Source organism: Brienomyrus brachyistius, chromosome 3 (genome assembly GCF_023856365.1).
Source record: "Brienomyrus brachyistius isolate T26 chromosome 3, BBRACH_0.4, whole genome shotgun sequence".
NCBI classification, from domain to species: domain Eukaryota; kingdom Metazoa; phylum Chordata; class Actinopteri; order Osteoglossiformes; family Mormyridae; genus Brienomyrus; species Brienomyrus brachyistius.
The window spans coordinates 18,744,765-18,761,315 of NC_064535.1; the positions used below are offsets into that span (position 1 = coordinate 18,744,765).

At 39.7% G+C, this 16,551-nt stretch overlaps 1 protein-coding gene and 1 long non-coding RNA gene across 2 annotated transcripts; one reads left to right on the plus strand and one right to left on the minus strand.

Annotated features, from left to right (window-relative positions):
- Positions 1-666: 666 nt before the first annotated feature.
- Positions 667-1,778, minus strand: LOC125738942 (uncharacterized). Its single transcript, XR_007396936.1, has 3 exons — positions 1,643-1,778; positions 988-1,078; positions 667-715 (listed from the first exon to the last, which is right to left on the minus strand). It is a non-coding gene; the product is annotated as an uncharacterized LOC125738942 (long non-coding RNA).
- Positions 1,210-14,700, plus strand: kcnk18 (potassium channel, subfamily K, member 18). The gene is made up of 4 exons (XM_049008490.1): positions 1,210-1,415; positions 1,720-1,950; positions 2,136-2,267; positions 13,940-14,700. The coding sequence occupies exons 2-4, from the start codon at positions 1,734-1,736 to the stop codon at positions 14,698-14,700; spliced, it is 1,110 nt and encodes a 369-aa protein (XP_048864447.1). The 5' UTR covers positions 1,210-1,415; positions 1,720-1,733.
- Positions 14,701-16,551: the final 1,851 nt, after the last annotated feature.

Consider the following 16,551-nt stretch of genomic DNA (forward strand, 5'->3'; position numbering starts at 1 on the left):
GTTACATTTCATTTGTACTGGAGCTCCGCGCACCAACCGAAGAGGCGTAGAAAAAAAACAAATGACGAGAAGACTTACTTATATGGGTAACAATGCTAAAGACACGCGGGGATCGGACAAGGTTCGCGTAAGACACGGGCAAACATACCAGCCACAATTAGGAAACACAAATTATTAACAATAACAATACAACAGGGGACTATTTACTTCAAGGCATGCTGGGACATGCACACTCCGCCGTTGTACAGTATTATAAAACCAATGCATTGTATTATATGATATATGCATTTGGTTCTTCTAGGGTGTTATCATTCGAGAAGCGTCCAGCTGCATTCTGATCTGCACGTACCGGAAATAATTTTCTGTCTTGCAGACGTACAGCATTCAAGTGTCTTCTCGACAAATATAAAAGCATAAATGACTTGCAAGCGAGTTTCTCTCTTAATAGAAGCGGGTGAAACTTCTTACTGATGAAAATTTCCATCCCACCATCTATACACTGCATTACGAACCACAAATGTAAAAATCCGATTTTCAAGGACCACAATTTCTGATGGATTTTGTACAGCTATAACGTACAATATAACCCTTTATGAACGCATTTTTGAATAGATACCTGATAACCGTGTCATTCCTTCTCCTAATAAATGAAGACCTCTCGCAAGATGGTTTCAGATATCAGTCTTTATGATTTTAGTAGTTTAACCTTGGTAGCCTATAAAAGAGAGTGAGAATAGCATGTGGACGTGTATATTGTACATCTCAATAGTGAAAATGTGCGAACTGACAATTGACAGTTACATATATAGTTAAGGCTGGCATCAAATAAACCGGTTTGGGAAGCATAGTGAATTAACCCGCTGGATGGAGGCATGACATTTGTAAGTAAACAAAACCAAAGCCTTGCCAATGATATACAGATTTTGGATTATCTTATAAAAAATTCATGTCACCTTTAAACTTTTGAGAAATGTAAACGATGCTTACCATTATCAGTTGAACATCCATTTTATATTTTGGACGACACTTGAGCATTGATCTTTTTCTCTGAACATCCTGACAGGAAGGCTTTGAGTTTCTAACAGATAAAAGTACAATTTTTAAAATGTACCAGCATAGTGTTAAAATAAACACTGGTTTAACCGTCAAACAGTTCTATTCTGAATGTGATCTGTGCTTCAACTACTTCTGCATTAAACATACTTAAAAAATTGAAGCGATCGGTTTCCTGATATTTTTCAAGTAATGTCTCCTTTTGAAAGGAACACTGTTTTTAGTACACGATACAATTTGCCTAACAATAGATGAAGCTGAACTGAAATGATTGAGTTGTTTGAACTGATTTTAACAGTTATAACAATTAGCAATTTTGAGTTAATGTTAAATTTTCACGAAACATATTTACGGAATTCAGAGTACGTAAGAATACAAACAATTTGTATTAACGATCAACTCGATTGTTAGTTATAAATACAAGCATCAACGAAATATGAATAACATTTAAGATAAAGCATGCACGAAAACTCGCAACGGTAGCAAAATGTTTCAGACATATTGCAGACAGGTCATGCATGTAGAGTTTATTTACGCATGCGTAATATTGCTTGGAATGATTTTTAGGTAGGAAAAACGGGCAGAACACCTGTGCTTCTCCCTCTTTTGTGACTTCTTGAGATGGAAAAATTGCCAATGAACACATTGCTTCATTGTGTCTAACAGCACTGGCTCGAAAGATGTCTTGTGCAGTTGAAAACCGAAACATCGCGGAGAGATCCAGATGCTCCCGGTTGTTGTGGACTATATTTCCCCACGTCTGCCTTATACTGTCACTCGTGGTATATGGCTGTTTTGGGGCTTTGGTATTTAGTCACATTGAAGGTCAATCTAACACGACAAAGAATGAATACAATGCATTCCTTCACGCACTCGTGGATACAGTAAATAATTCTGGTAAGACCATTTTAAGGAATAAATTTCTTTTTCTTAAAAACCGGAGTTGGTAATTTCATTGAAATTGTAGCTGTAAATCAAGTACTACCTTAATTCGGTATACTGAATTTATTTAGTAAACGGCATAGCCTATTAAATTATATGGATTAAACTAAATGTTTCAACGTTGTCATATTTTCTTTCAGATAATCAGGAACTTTTAATGAAGAAGGTGGATCAAATCACAAAAAAATTCAATCCTATATGGCTTGAAAACCCAGAAAGGTGGAACTTCTTTGGGTCGCTGTTTTTTTGTTGCACCGTATTATCAACAGTAGGTAAGTATTTAAATAACTTTCCAAGTAAATAGATTATGATTAGGTTATGTGCTGTAAAGGGCAAATTATTAAAATTTTAATTTTCTTTTTTATTGTGATCTAAACTAAAATGTGCGTGTTTCGACCCAGCCCGTTCTCCAAAATTTGTAGCCTACATATACTATGCGATCTCCAAAAGAACATACTTCCAGAATTTGACTGACTTTCTGGTATAAAATGACACTTTCTGAGATGGCTTGTTCCAGGGGAGTTTCTAGCTATTGAAAAGACAGGAGTCAAGGCTTAACTTTTTTTTCACGGCGGTTAATTGGCATCGAGCTAAAATACTCAGGGCTAGGCTTAAAATAGCTCTGAGTCATAGGAGCTAACGCCAGCCGAGGTTTGTTCCATTGTGAAAAATCAGCAGTAGGCCTATATTTGGGTGGATAGCGCCCACCCCTAGTCTTCACTATATCTGCCCAATGGTGCTATGAAAATTTCTAACACATACTGTGAAACACAAGAATGTTTACACTACAATTATGGACATATATGTTTTATTATGAGATTTACATTTTTGGTCTAATTTTTTTGAAGAACCGAGTTGTTCTATATACTTGCACTGCCAATATAATGTTAAGTTTCATGGCAAAATAAAATAATTAGGTTTTAATGCTAATGTCAGTTTTCATGGACTAGTGCCTGGTCTGGTAGGAAGTCACTTGGCACAAAATGTAGGCAACATATACTCCTTTATTCGAACTGCTTATAAAGGACGTCTTCCTAAACAAAACTTTAAACTCTAATTTTGTAGTTGAACTTGATAAAAGTGACTTGTGAAAAGGTCATGGGTACCATCAAGCCAAACATCTACTTTTAATAAATATATAATATCATTTAGAATTTTCATTTGACTTTAGCATGAATAATCATTCAGTCTCACAATATGACAATTATTAGCTTTGATAAATTAAATGAAGGCCATGCTTTTCTATAAAAATCTGCCATCTGCTCCGTACCAATTGCAGTGACAGAGAACCATATGTGGCTATATCAACAGATTAATTTCTCTGAAATTATATTAAAGTTTCTTTTCCATTTGTGGCCTAATTTGCTTTCCTCAAACTAATTTCCTTAATCATGTAATTTTTATGCTAAATAAAGAGATTCAAATGGGAATGACTGCCAAATGATTTTTTTTTTTATGAAAATATATATTTCATATTCACTGAGGGGGTCTATTCTCCCATGCACTTAAGTCAAAAAAGCATGTAATTACCCTCTTTTCTTGCTTAAGTTTATTCCTCCATCCTGTCCTGGGTATGACGTTAACTCTCTGGGGTCTAGGGGTAGGAAACACTTTCACTGACTGGGGCATGGTCACACATTTCATTCAGTATCATAAACTTAATTCATGGCAAATAAATTACTTCTTTTACATTTATTTTGTCATTAAACTCATCTTAATCTTAGTGTACTTCATAAATATGTGAGATTTATGTTAAGTTTGTAATTTGACATCAAAGTATAGACATTGCAAAATGTAGTTTGGAACACTTGCAGAAACATTATAAAAGTATATAGTAAGCAATGGTGGCAGTTTGTTTTGATTCCAGATATCTGATCACCAAAGTCTTGGATACATGAAGAAATTGTGTAGTTGCAACATTTAGTTGGATAAATAAAAAAAGCTAACTCGTGTCACTGTTTTTGGTCTCCTCCCATTGAATATGTAGCAGCTTTCATGTGTAGGCATGAGCCATTCACACCTGGCCACCGCCCCCCCCCCCTTTTTATGGTGCTGAGGGGGATGTATCTGGATCACGTTTCACCGTTGCGTTGTTCATCAAATTACCATGCGAATGCGATTTGAATACGCGGAAATGCGCCTATTTAGAAAGCGAATAGCGATCTTCAGGTGAGGGCAGCGCTACACGCCCCTGATGCAGATAAAACAAAGAAAGGTGACATTGTTTACTTTTTTGTCGATTTAACCTAATTTTAAAAACTTTAATACTTCCGACAATGGACGTTTTGAAAAGAAGACAGATCACAGATTCTTTTTCATGATTCTACATTAAGATTTCAGCGAGATATAAACTGAAATACACGCTAAAAATATGCTGCGTCGCCAATGAGGCACTCAACCCCAGAGGGGTAAAGCTGACCCTCCAGCTGGGATGTTGGACATCTCTGTGTCTATGATACTCGAAGCTGATCCTCAGATGAAGTGAACCACCCAGTCTCACTTAGATTGCACGGGTGGTGAGTCAGCTGGAGGTACAGTAGGGAAGGCTGCAGGGATCTGTGGTATCCGGGGTGAACTTCTCCAGACTGGTGGTAAGGCTGTCCTCCTGGAATTGCAGGCAATCTTTGCTTCCATTTGGGAGTCAGGCATCATCCCAGCTGACTGGAAAACAGGACTTATAGTCCCTATCTGGAAAGGGAAGGGTGATTGCCTGGATTGCAGCAACTACAGGGAGATAATACTGCTTTCAGTGCCAGGTAAGGTCCTTGCTAGGGTCATCCTTAACAGGATCTGTGATCACTTGCTTGCCTGTCAGCGACCGGAGCAGTTTGGTTTTTAAGTCTACCATGGACCGTATCCTTGTGCTGAGGGTTCTCGGATATCGGCAGAAGTTCTTTGCAGCCTTTCTCTATTTCCGTAAAGTGGTCAACGCAGTTGATTGAATTGCCCTGTGGGATATTTTGAGACTTCGTGGGATCCCCCAAAGTTACTGGACATCATGGCCGGCCTGTACACTGGTACTGCGAGTGCTGAGCAGAGTGCAGGAAGAACCTCCGCGTTCTTCCCAGATTCTGGGGTTCGCCAGGTGTGTGTTGTTGCACCTAGTCTGTTCAATGCTTGTATGGACTGGGTGTTGGACAGGGACGTGGAGTTCAGTGGCTGTGGGGTGTCCGTTGGTGAAGAAAGATTTAGTGATCTTGACTTTGCCAACGATGCCGTGATCTTAGCGGAGTCAATGGACGCTCTGATTGGGGCTCTTAAGAGACTGAGCAAGGAGTCTGAGTGTCTGAGATTGTAGGTGTCCTGGACAGTAACCAAGATTCAGGCATTCTTACTGCGTAATGTTATTCTGTATTATTTGATCTCCGTAAAATACTTTCAATCGCATCTGTGTGAAATGTTCTGCACAAATAACCATATCTTGTCTTTGCTTTTCATTAACAAACTTTAAAAGTAGACTGACTAAACAAAATATAAAAATATCTTGCTGTTCATATTATTTTAACAGATTTTTTTTTTCAATTTCAGTCATTGCATTTCACGTTTGACCTTTGTAATATTGTTATGTTTTTATTTTAATTAATTAATCAAACCATTTCGTGATTTGTGCCAAATCATGCTAATAGCTAATATAATAGGTCCTTTCAGCTGTCATGACATTTGGTTTAACATTTTGGGCTCATGGTGACTGTTGCACATTCCATTGTTTCCCAGATTGCTTTACATACGAATTTTAATTAATGTTCGAATGTATGAGTATAATGTGCAATGGGACAATACCTGAATGGGTTAATAGCTTTAAATATATATACACTGCTCAAAAAAGGAACACTTTGAACACATCAGATATCAATGGGGGAAAAAGTCATGCTGGATATCTATACTGATGTAGACTGGGTAATGTGTTGGGAACGAAAGGATGCCACATCGTTTGATGGAAATGAAATTATCAGCCTACAAAGGGCTGAATTCTAAGACAACCCAAAAATCATATTGAAAAATGATGCAGCAGGCTAGTCCATTTTGCCGAAATTTCATTACAGTAACTCATACTCAGTAGTTTGTATGGCCCCCACGTGGTTGTATGCATGCCTGACAATGTCGGGGCATGGTCCTAATGAGACCACAGATGGTGTCCTGGGGGGTCTCCTCTCAGATCTGGACCAGGGTATCACTGAGCTTCTGGACAGTCTGAGGTGCAACCTGGTGGCATCAGATGGACGAAATATAATGTCCCACAGGTGTTCTGTTGGATTTAGGTCAGGTGAGCGTGGTGGGCAGTCAATGGTATCAATTCCGTCATCCTCCAGGAACTGCTTACATGCTCTTGCCACATGAGGCCGGGCATTGTCATGCACCAGGAGGAACCCAGGACCCACTGCACCAGCATAGGGTCTGACAATGGGTTCAAGGATTTCATCCTGATACCTAATGGCAGTCAAGGTGCTGTTGTCTAGCAGGTAGAGGCATAATGTTCTCCATGGCTTCTCCAGACCCTTTCACGTCTGTCACATGTGCTCAGGGTGAACCTGCTCTCATCTGTGAAAAGCTCAGGGTGCCAGTGGCAGACCTGCAAATTCCGGTATTCTATGGCAAATGGCAATTGAGCTTCATGGTGTTGGACAGTGAGCACAGGGTCCACTAGAGGACAGAAACAATCAGAAACATTCACACCAGTGACCTGCTGGAGGTCATTTTGTAGGGCTCCAGCAGTGTTCATCCTGTTCCTCCTTGCACAAAGGAACAGATACCGGTCCTGCTGATGGGTTAAGGACCTGTCCAGCTCTCCTTGAGTATCTGCCTGTCTCCTGGAATCTCCTCCATGCCCGTGAGACTGTGCTGAGACACACAGCAAACCTTCTGTAGGGTCCAGATATGGCCTCATGCTACCAGTAGTGACACTGACCGTCGCCAAATGCAAAACTAGAGATGAAACAATCAGAAAAGATAGAGGGAAAAATGCCAGTGGCCTCCACCTGCTAAACCATTCCTGTTTTGGGGGTCGTCTCATTGTTGCCCCTCTAGCTCACCTGTTGATAATTTCATTTACACTAAAGCAGCTGAAACTGATTAACAGCCCCATCCGCTACTTAACTGACCTGATCAATATCCCAGAAGTTTAATAGACTTGATGCTATACTCTGATTAAAAAGTGTTCCTTAAATTTTTTTGAGCAGTATATATATATATATATATATATATATATATATATATATAGATAGATATAGATATATAGATATATAGATAGATATAGATATATAGATATATATATAGATATAGATATATAGATATAGATATATATATAGATATATATATATAGATATAGATATATAGATATAGATATATAGATATAGATATATAGATATAGATATATATATATAGATATATAGATGAAATGTTGTGTTTACCAGTTTGAAGTATATTTTTTGTACTTCACTTTAACTCGTTCCCATGTCTTGCTTGTATTTGATCTGTAATTATGACAGTAAAATAATAATGAAACTTTGGAAACATAATACTACATTCAAGTGATAAATACAATAACTAAAAACTACTTACACATTTAATTTGTCAGACACTTTTTGCCAGCCGTCTTTTCTGGTTTGGGCTGCTTTTCATGTGTTTCCTTTAGTATATATTAGATCTTTGAATTCATCATACCCTTCTAATAAAAGGTCCTGCTCAGATTGCGCCCAGTTTTTTGACGTTTTGTGGAAACCAATGAGAGACTCGCCAATCAAGTTTTCTAGACTCGATATATATGGGCTTTTCAAGCAGCACGGGCACGCAGAGTCATCTCGGGTGAATGGATCCAGCTAGACTAATCTACTACACAGCAGCGTTTGAAAAACCGACTTATCCGAGATTTCCTTCACCGGCATTAGCTCATCTAAGATGAGGCATCTGATCTCTGATGATTTAAGCAACGTACGGAAAATACCCCCTGTAAGACTACATAGAAAATACAGCAGAAAGACTGAAAACCTAATAGGGAAACACGAAGAAACAAAAACCCAATAAACAAAACGGATGACTTTGTGTTGAATGAGTGATTTCTAGAGGAGTTCCGTATGATGCACATTTCTTGCATTGTGAGGGAGCCTCAAACCCACATACTCCTCACATACTGGTAGTCAAATGAAAAATACTTCAGTTGTGTTACTTTCTGTTTTCTCCATGGGCAGAAATTAAGTTAAATATACATTTAACAACGTACTGTGAAATATGTATGTTTGTTAGACGGTGATGTGTTGGATGTGGTATCCAGCTGAAAAACAGCTAGGAACTAAAAGAATTAAGCCTGCAAATTAATTAATTCTCTAATTAATTGAAAATACATCATCAGTTCTAATGTCCAAATTCAGGGGGCGGCATGGTGGTGCAGTGGTTAGCACTGTTGCCTCACATCTCTGGGACCCGGGCTCGAGTCTCCCCCTGGGTCACATGTGTGTGGAGTTTGCATGTTCTCCCCATGTCGTCATGAGGTTTCTTCCAGGGGCTCCGGTTTCCCCTCACAGTCCAAAAAACATGCTGAGGCTAATTGGAGTTACTAAATTGTCCATAGGTGTGCATGTGTGAGTGAATGGTGTGTGAGTGTGCCCTGTGATGGGCTGGCCCACCATCCTGGGTTGTTCCCTGCCTCGTGCCCATTGCTTTGGGGATAGGCTCCGGACCCCCCGCGACCCAGTAGGATAAGCGGTTTGGAAAATGGATGGATGGATGTCTAAACTCATCCGGACAATTATATAGCTTATTCTACATACAGGAACGTCAAAAATCAAGGGCTGAAGGATCCAACCCTTAAATTTGAAGGTCAAAAATCAGACATAAGCCATCTAAAAGCAAACTACGTCTGCACATTTCTTAGGCACATCCAATGTACTTTTATCTACCTATTTTAGAGATGTTGTGAACCATTACCGTCAACCATAAAGAACACCTAATGTTGATCCAGTGAAGGTCTACATGGCTGCTCTATGTTAACTTACTGTGCTAACAGCATCTTCGCATCATGGTACCATGGTTTTTAACAGTTTGCCACTACAACAATACTTAGTGCAATGCTTGGTTACAGAAAAGGGTCTAGGTTTTAGACAACAAGCAGGGTAAATAAGCAGCTTGGTAAATAAGTGAGAGAAACCTGTGGGGGAGCACATTACGTTGCACAAAATGTACTCATGCCACAGAAATCTTCTGTTGTAGTAATATCTCACTCATCCTGTGCTCTTGTTACAAATTAACCCCACAGTCAGAATTGGCGCATGTAAACTATATATATATATATATATATATATATATATACAGTATCTCACAAAAGTGAGTACACCCCTCACATTTTTGTAAATATTTTATTATATCTTTTCAAGGGACAACGATAAAGATATGAAACTTGGATAGAATGTAAAGTAATCAGTGTACAGCTTGTATAATGGTGTAAAGTTGATGTCCCCTCAAAATAACTCAATACACAGCCATTAATGTCTGAACTGCTGGCAACAAGAGTGAGTACACCCCTAAATGAGAATGCCCAAATTGTGCCCAATTAGCCCTTTTCCCTTCCCGTTGTCATGTCACTCGTTAGTGTTACAAAGTCTCAGGTGTCCTTGGGGAGCAGGTGTGTTAAATTTGGTGTTATCGCTCTCACACTCTCATACTGGTCACTAGACGTTTAACATGGCACCTCATGGCAAAGAATTCTCTGAGGATCTGAAAGAAAGAATTATTGCTCTACACAAAGATGGCCTAGGCTATAAGAAGATTGCTAACACCCTGAAACTTAGCTGCAACACGGTGGCTAAGACCATACAGCGGTTTAAAAGAACAGGTTCCACTCAGAACAGGCCCCGCCATGGTAGACCAAAGAAGTTGAGTGCACGTGCTCAGCGTCATGTCCAGAGGTTGGCTTTTGAAAATAGACGTGTGAGTGCTGCCAGCATTGCTGCAGAGGTTGAAGGGATGGGGAGCCAGCCTGTCAGTGCTCAAACCATATGCCGCACACTGCATCAAATTGGTCTGCATGGCTGTCGTCCCAGAAGAAAGACTCTTCTAAAGATGGTGCACAAGAAAGCCCGCAAACAGTTTGCTGAAGACAAGCAGACTAAGGACATGGAATACTGGAACCACATCCTGTGGTCTGATGAGACCAAGATAAACTTTTTTGGTTCAGATGGTGTCAAGCGTGTGTGGCGGCGACCAGGTGAGGAGTACAAAGACAGATGTGTCTTGCCTACTGTCAAGCATGGTGGTGGGAGTGTCATGGTTTGGGGCTGCATGAGTGCTGCCACTGTGGAACTACAGTTCATTGAAGGAACCATGAATGCCAACATGTACTGTGCCATACTGAAGAAGAACATGATCCCCTGCCTTCGGAAACTGGGCCGTAGAGCAGTATTCCAACATGATAATGACCCCAAACACACTTCCAAGACAACCACTGCCTTGCTGAAGAAACTGAGAGTAAAGGTGCTGGACTGGCCAAGCATGTCTCCAGACCTAAACCCTATTGAGCATCTGTGGGGCATCCTCAAACGGAAGGTGGAGAAGCGCGAGGTGTCTAACATCCACCAGCTTCGTGACGTGATCAAGGAGGAGTGGAAGAGGATTCCCGTGGCAACCTGTGAAGCTCTAGTGAACTCCATGCCCAAGAGAGTTAAGGCAGTGCTGGAAAATAATGGTGGCCACACAAAATATTGACACTGGGCACAATTTGGGCATTTTCATTTAGGGGTGTCCTCACTTTTGTTGCCAGCAGTTCAGACATTAATGGCTGTGTGTGTTATTTTGAGGGGACATCAACTTTACACCATTATACAAGCTGTACACTGATTACTTTACATTCTATCAGAGTTTCATATCTTCAGCGTTGTCCCTTGAAAAGATATAATGAAATATTTATAAAAATTTGAGGGGTGTACTCACTTTTGTTAGATACTGTATATAACAATTATTTGTCTGTTTAATGGCAGTAGACATGCACACAGCCATCAATTTTCAGCAACTTTTCCAGACAAGGTTGCAGTGAACCAGTGCCTGTTCTTGGAAGAACAGGAGTGTGATAGTTTACAAGACACTCACTACACCCACAGACATGTATTAATTCATACAGACAAACACCAAGGCCAGATGAGAAGCAATAACTGATGACATGTTGTTGGACTGTGTGCGACAAAGGAGCTACTAGAAGAATGCCACAAGATAACCTATACACTTCATACACACAAAACTGAACTGAGTTAATAATACTGCCCACTTGTAAAAAAAAAAAAAATATATATATATATATATATATATATATATATATATATATATATATATAAAACAACAAAACAAATCTAGATTATTGCATAATTCAAAAACTACCAGCAGATGGCAGCGTATCCCCATCTTTAATTGTATTCCACGGAAGGGGAATGCATAAGGGCAGTGTCTGATTTCAGGGACTGCACCCTCCAAAGGCTGCATTCAAAGACAGAAGGCATCACAGTAGCATGAGAAGACTTTTATTTGGAAGGGTCTTACAATTGCAATCTAGTTCTTTTGCTTTTGAGTTGAGTTTTGTTGATCCACTCCACGGATCCTTTGCAGCCCAACATTTCTCAAGATTCATTAAGCAGAGGTGAAGTGGGTGTGTCCCAGCTAGAAGATAGGAGGGGCACTTTGAGACTACAGGGTATGAGCAGGAACAACTTGCGATGGCCAGACCATCCCATTTGACCATGTTTTCTAGAGCAGGTACTTTGAAGGATTAAGCCCTTAAATTTCAACACAGCTATGGCTTTGGATTCGGTATGGTATGCCAGACACTTTCTCTTCAGCATGATAACTCAAAAAGTATTTGACTTTTTCTGATTTTGCAGTCACATTATATGAATAACAATTTAGAACTGGTGAAATTTTGATACAGATCACACCAAAACTGAATGCTGCACTGTGACAGCAAAGAGAAGGGTGACTGCAGAACATTATGAATGTGAAAAGACCTTGCGAATGTGGTAAGTCAAAAAGTATTTAATTAATCCAAAACTGAAGCAGCAGTGCTAGGTGGCAGGACAAGAGAGCTGCTATAAAGATTTACTATGTGAATAAAAGTGTTGGAACACACGTCTCAATCAGTGAATTTAGGTGTTTCATTCAGACCCGTTGCTATAGGTGTATAAAATCATTTGTGAAAGAATATGTTCTTCTGAAGAGCTCAGTATGTTTAAGCGTGGTACTGTCATAGAATGCCATCTTTGCAATAAGTTAGTTAATGAAATTTCTTCCCTGCTAGATTTTTCACGGTGGCCTGTACAGTAAGTGGTATTATATTGCAAAGTGGAAGGGTTTAGGAACAACAGAAATTCAACCATGAAATGTAAAGTAATTTGAGATACACCTGACACGTAAAGTAACAGAGTGGGGTCGCTGAGTGCTGAGGTGCACAGTGCGAAAAAGTCACCAACATGCCTTCAATGATTTGCAAAAGGCAAAATGTGGATTATGAACTATTTCATTTACACTGTGAACCTAAATGAAAACTACGGAGTTATAATGTTTCTTTGGCAAATAACCCCAGCACAAAAACTGTGCTTCATGGAGCTTCATGGAATGGGCTTCCATGGCCGAGTAGCTCCACGCAAGTCAAATATCACCAAGCACAATGCCAAGCATCAGATCGAGTGGTGTAAAGTATGTCACCACTGTAGTCTGGAACAGTGGAACTTGTTCTGTGGAGTGACAAATCATGTTTGTCTGTCTGGCAGTTTGATGGATGGGTCTGGGTTTGGCAGATGCCAGGAGAACCTGCATGACTGCATTGTGCCAACTGTAAAGTTTGGTGGAGGTTTTTTTGGTATTTTTCCGGGGTTGGGCGAGTTTGATGTGGAAGAACTTGACTGGCCCACACAAAGCCTTGCCCTCAACCCTGTTGAACACTTTTGGAATGAACTAGAACAGAGACTGCAAGCCAGGCCTTCACATCCAACATTGGTGCCTGACCATACAAATGTTCCTCTGGATGATTGGGCAAAAATTCCATAAATTTGTGGAAAGCCTTACCAGAAGAGTGGCAGCTGTCATAGCTGCAAAGGCGGGACCCACACTATATTAATACGTATGGATTTAGAATGGGATGTCATAAAAGTTCCTGTAGATGCAATGGCAAGTTGTCTTAATGCTTTTGTCCATATAGTGTACTTAAGCTCGTGAGTATAGTAAATCTCTGCAAAAAGTCATGGGGGGAATTTAATCGTATCACTTTTTGTCAGTAGTGGCACATGAAGGGACAATCACAGGTGCAGATCTGGTGAACCTTCGTGAACATTGAGACGAGTCACACAAAGTTGGGCTTTTTAATGAAGATGGGGAGAGTGTGTCGCGTACGCTTTGGTACTGTAGTACTGTGGTCATATTTTTCTACATACTGTGGTATTTTCATTTGACGAAATTTATCATGGGAACCCCCACACAAAGTATCAAAGTATAGGAGTAACGCTGCTATTGAAAATACTGTCAAAATACAGTATACTGTATTAACTGTCTGGTGTACGAAAAATCTGATACTACCCAAGCTTAGTCTAGGGGGCTATACAGACTGGGGGGGGGGCTATGGAACAAGTAGGGATTAAACAGGGGGGCTGGAGTTACATTTTTGTCCTAAGAGCATCTAGTTAATGCACAAAGGTGAATATCAATTTATTATACTATTTGAGATTTTTTTCTTATCATGCATTGACCTGCACCTACAGATGCATTCCCATGTCATGCCTAATGGGAATTAGTGGGCAAGGTTACACTTACATCATATCATTAAAAAAATATTAATTTTCAGTGAGTTACAGAATGAAAGCCACTATCTGCAATTGGATTTGGCAGTCCATTTAAACAACATTTAAACGTATCTGTTATACTATGGGACAAAATGTATCGCATATAATACATGAAATACATTTTTGGTTGATTTCAGGATATGGAAAAATCTACCCTGTGACTTTGCCTGGGAAGCTGTTCTGCATGAGTTATGCCATGATAGGAATCCCGCTGATGCTCCTGGTGATCACCGATGTGGGTGACGTCCTAGCAATCCTCCTCTCCAGGGGCTACTGGCACCTGCACCACCTATACAAGTCATCCTTCTGCAGCCGGTCCTTTAGAAGGCGCAGGGAGAAATCAGTGGAAGACGCTCTTGTCCATGATGGGACCTATATGCTCAGGCAGAACATGCTCATTCGACAACCAATGGACATAAAGGAGATGCTAAGCCAGCAATCGTTCAACCATATTATCGCCCACAAAAAACCCCTCCAACGTAGCCAGTCCTGTCCCGAGCTCAGTCTGATATCCCGAGAAAAGGACACCCAAATCTGGGAAGAGAATATTGGGCGGGACCTAGAGAAGTTAGATGTCCCTATGATTGTTATCCTGGTGGTGGTCTTCTCCTACATTCTTTTTTTTGGTATCATCCTACCTCTGTGGGAAACAGAAATTGAAAGGCTTGATGCCATATACTTCTGCTTCATCACACTCACCACCATTGGTTTTGGGGACATTATGCCACAACATCCCAACTATTTCATGCTGACCTCCCTCTTCCTCATTGGTGGTATGGCCATCATGTCCATGGCCTTCAAGCTAGGCCAGAACCGCATTGTTAGCTGTTACCGCAAATGCATGCAGTGCATCAGCAGAGGACAGGTGAAGGAATATTCATTCCCTGAAAGTAATTAAACTGCAGTGGTCAAGAGAGGCACACCAACCGCTTATGTAGTGGGAAAATAATTTGGAAGCTTTAGGTGAATTCTTTCTATTGCTTTGTGAAAACACTGTTGTTAGTCGCTCTGGATAAGAGCATCTGCTAAATGCTGTAAATGTAAATGAAATAAAGCATGCAAAGGCATCATCACTGCAGCATGTCCCATTTCAATAATCAAATAACACTCCTCTTCTTCATGACTTTGCTTCTTACATCATAGCTATTTCTAATAACTATTTACTTTTGAATTCAAAGTAGAAACTGCAACTCTTTGGTAAGCTGAAATGGTTTCCCAATTCTGGTCCTGGTGGGATCAGAATCCAACACAGTTTGTAGATTTCCCTGCTGAAACACATCTTAAGCAGCTAATTTCCTTCTTTAGTATGTGTTTTGAGCAGGGAAATCTGCAAACTGTGTTGCATTCTGGCCCTCCAGGCCCCGAACTGGGGAACCCTGGTCTAAGTGTTATCCCAGTCCACTGTAGATGATCAAAAGAGGCCTCAGCACATTGAAGCTACCTTATGCTCAAGAGAACTAGACTGTGCATCATATTAATTTCAATACAATTTAAATTGCTTGGTTGCTAAATTAACAACATTTTATGTGAGGGTCACTTTGTGCGTATTATACACTTGCATTGTATTCAGCTCAAAATGTTATAATTCTGTGTCCATAACAAAATCTGATATTCATCAGCTCTCTCAAACGTAACTTCCTACTTACAGTTAAAAACAAACCAATATATTACAAAGTTATAAAAATACCATATATAGATGCATAAGTGTTGATGTTGTAAATTGTTTTCATTCATTCTTTCATTTGGCAATTTTTCTTGTCAGCATTATTATTATTATAATCTCAGATTTATCAGCGTCACGTCAATAAATAAGTATGCTATCTCAATGTCTCTCTCGCTCTGTGTGTGTGTGTGTGTGTGTTTTGTAATCACTCTAGGACAGTCCCAGTTATGTGTCTTGTCCTATTTTTTCAAGAACAGGCTTAGCATCACTTCCGTCCTGATTTGAGATACACCTGACAGGTAGACCTAAGGATGGTTATGTTCTGTAAAACTATTAACAACTAAGTTGTTGACTCAAAGTTCCTTGACCTGACCACACGCCTACTCCAGGAAATGATCAGTCTGACACATGGACGGAGCTAATGAGACAGGTAAGTAGACAGGTAAGTAGACAGGTAAATAGACAGGTAAGTAGACAGGTAAGTAGACAGGTAGGAATCCTATGGTGAAGCTGGCACAACACAATACACAAGAACAACTGAAAGAGATTAGTTTATCATAAAAGGAAATTAAAAACAGATTTAATAATACCTTGTAAGAAGGATACATAGGCACTGATAAATCAGAGATAAAACCTGCTGAAAATAAAAAAAATGTAGTTATACATCCTGAAAGTTTAACATAAGTATATCCATGATATTTAAATACTGAAATATATTATCCATGATTAAAAAAAAAAACAATTATGGATCACATTTTTCTTAAACGCAACACAGCCATTAGCTTGTTCAAATTTTATAAAATGCAAATTTTGGTATTGTGACAGGCTACCTATTAAAGCATATCAGTGTAGAGCTGTGGCCAAAAGTTTTGAGAATGACACAAATATTGATTTTCACAAAGTCTGCTGCCACAGGTTTTATGATGGCAATTTGTTATGAAGAGCGATCAGATCAAGTCCCTCTTTGCCATGAAAATGAACTTAATCCCAAAAAACCCATTTCCACTGCAACTTGTTCTGTTCTGCCACAAAAGGACTTGCTGATATCATTTCAGTGATTCTCTTTATGCAGGTGAGAGTGCTGAG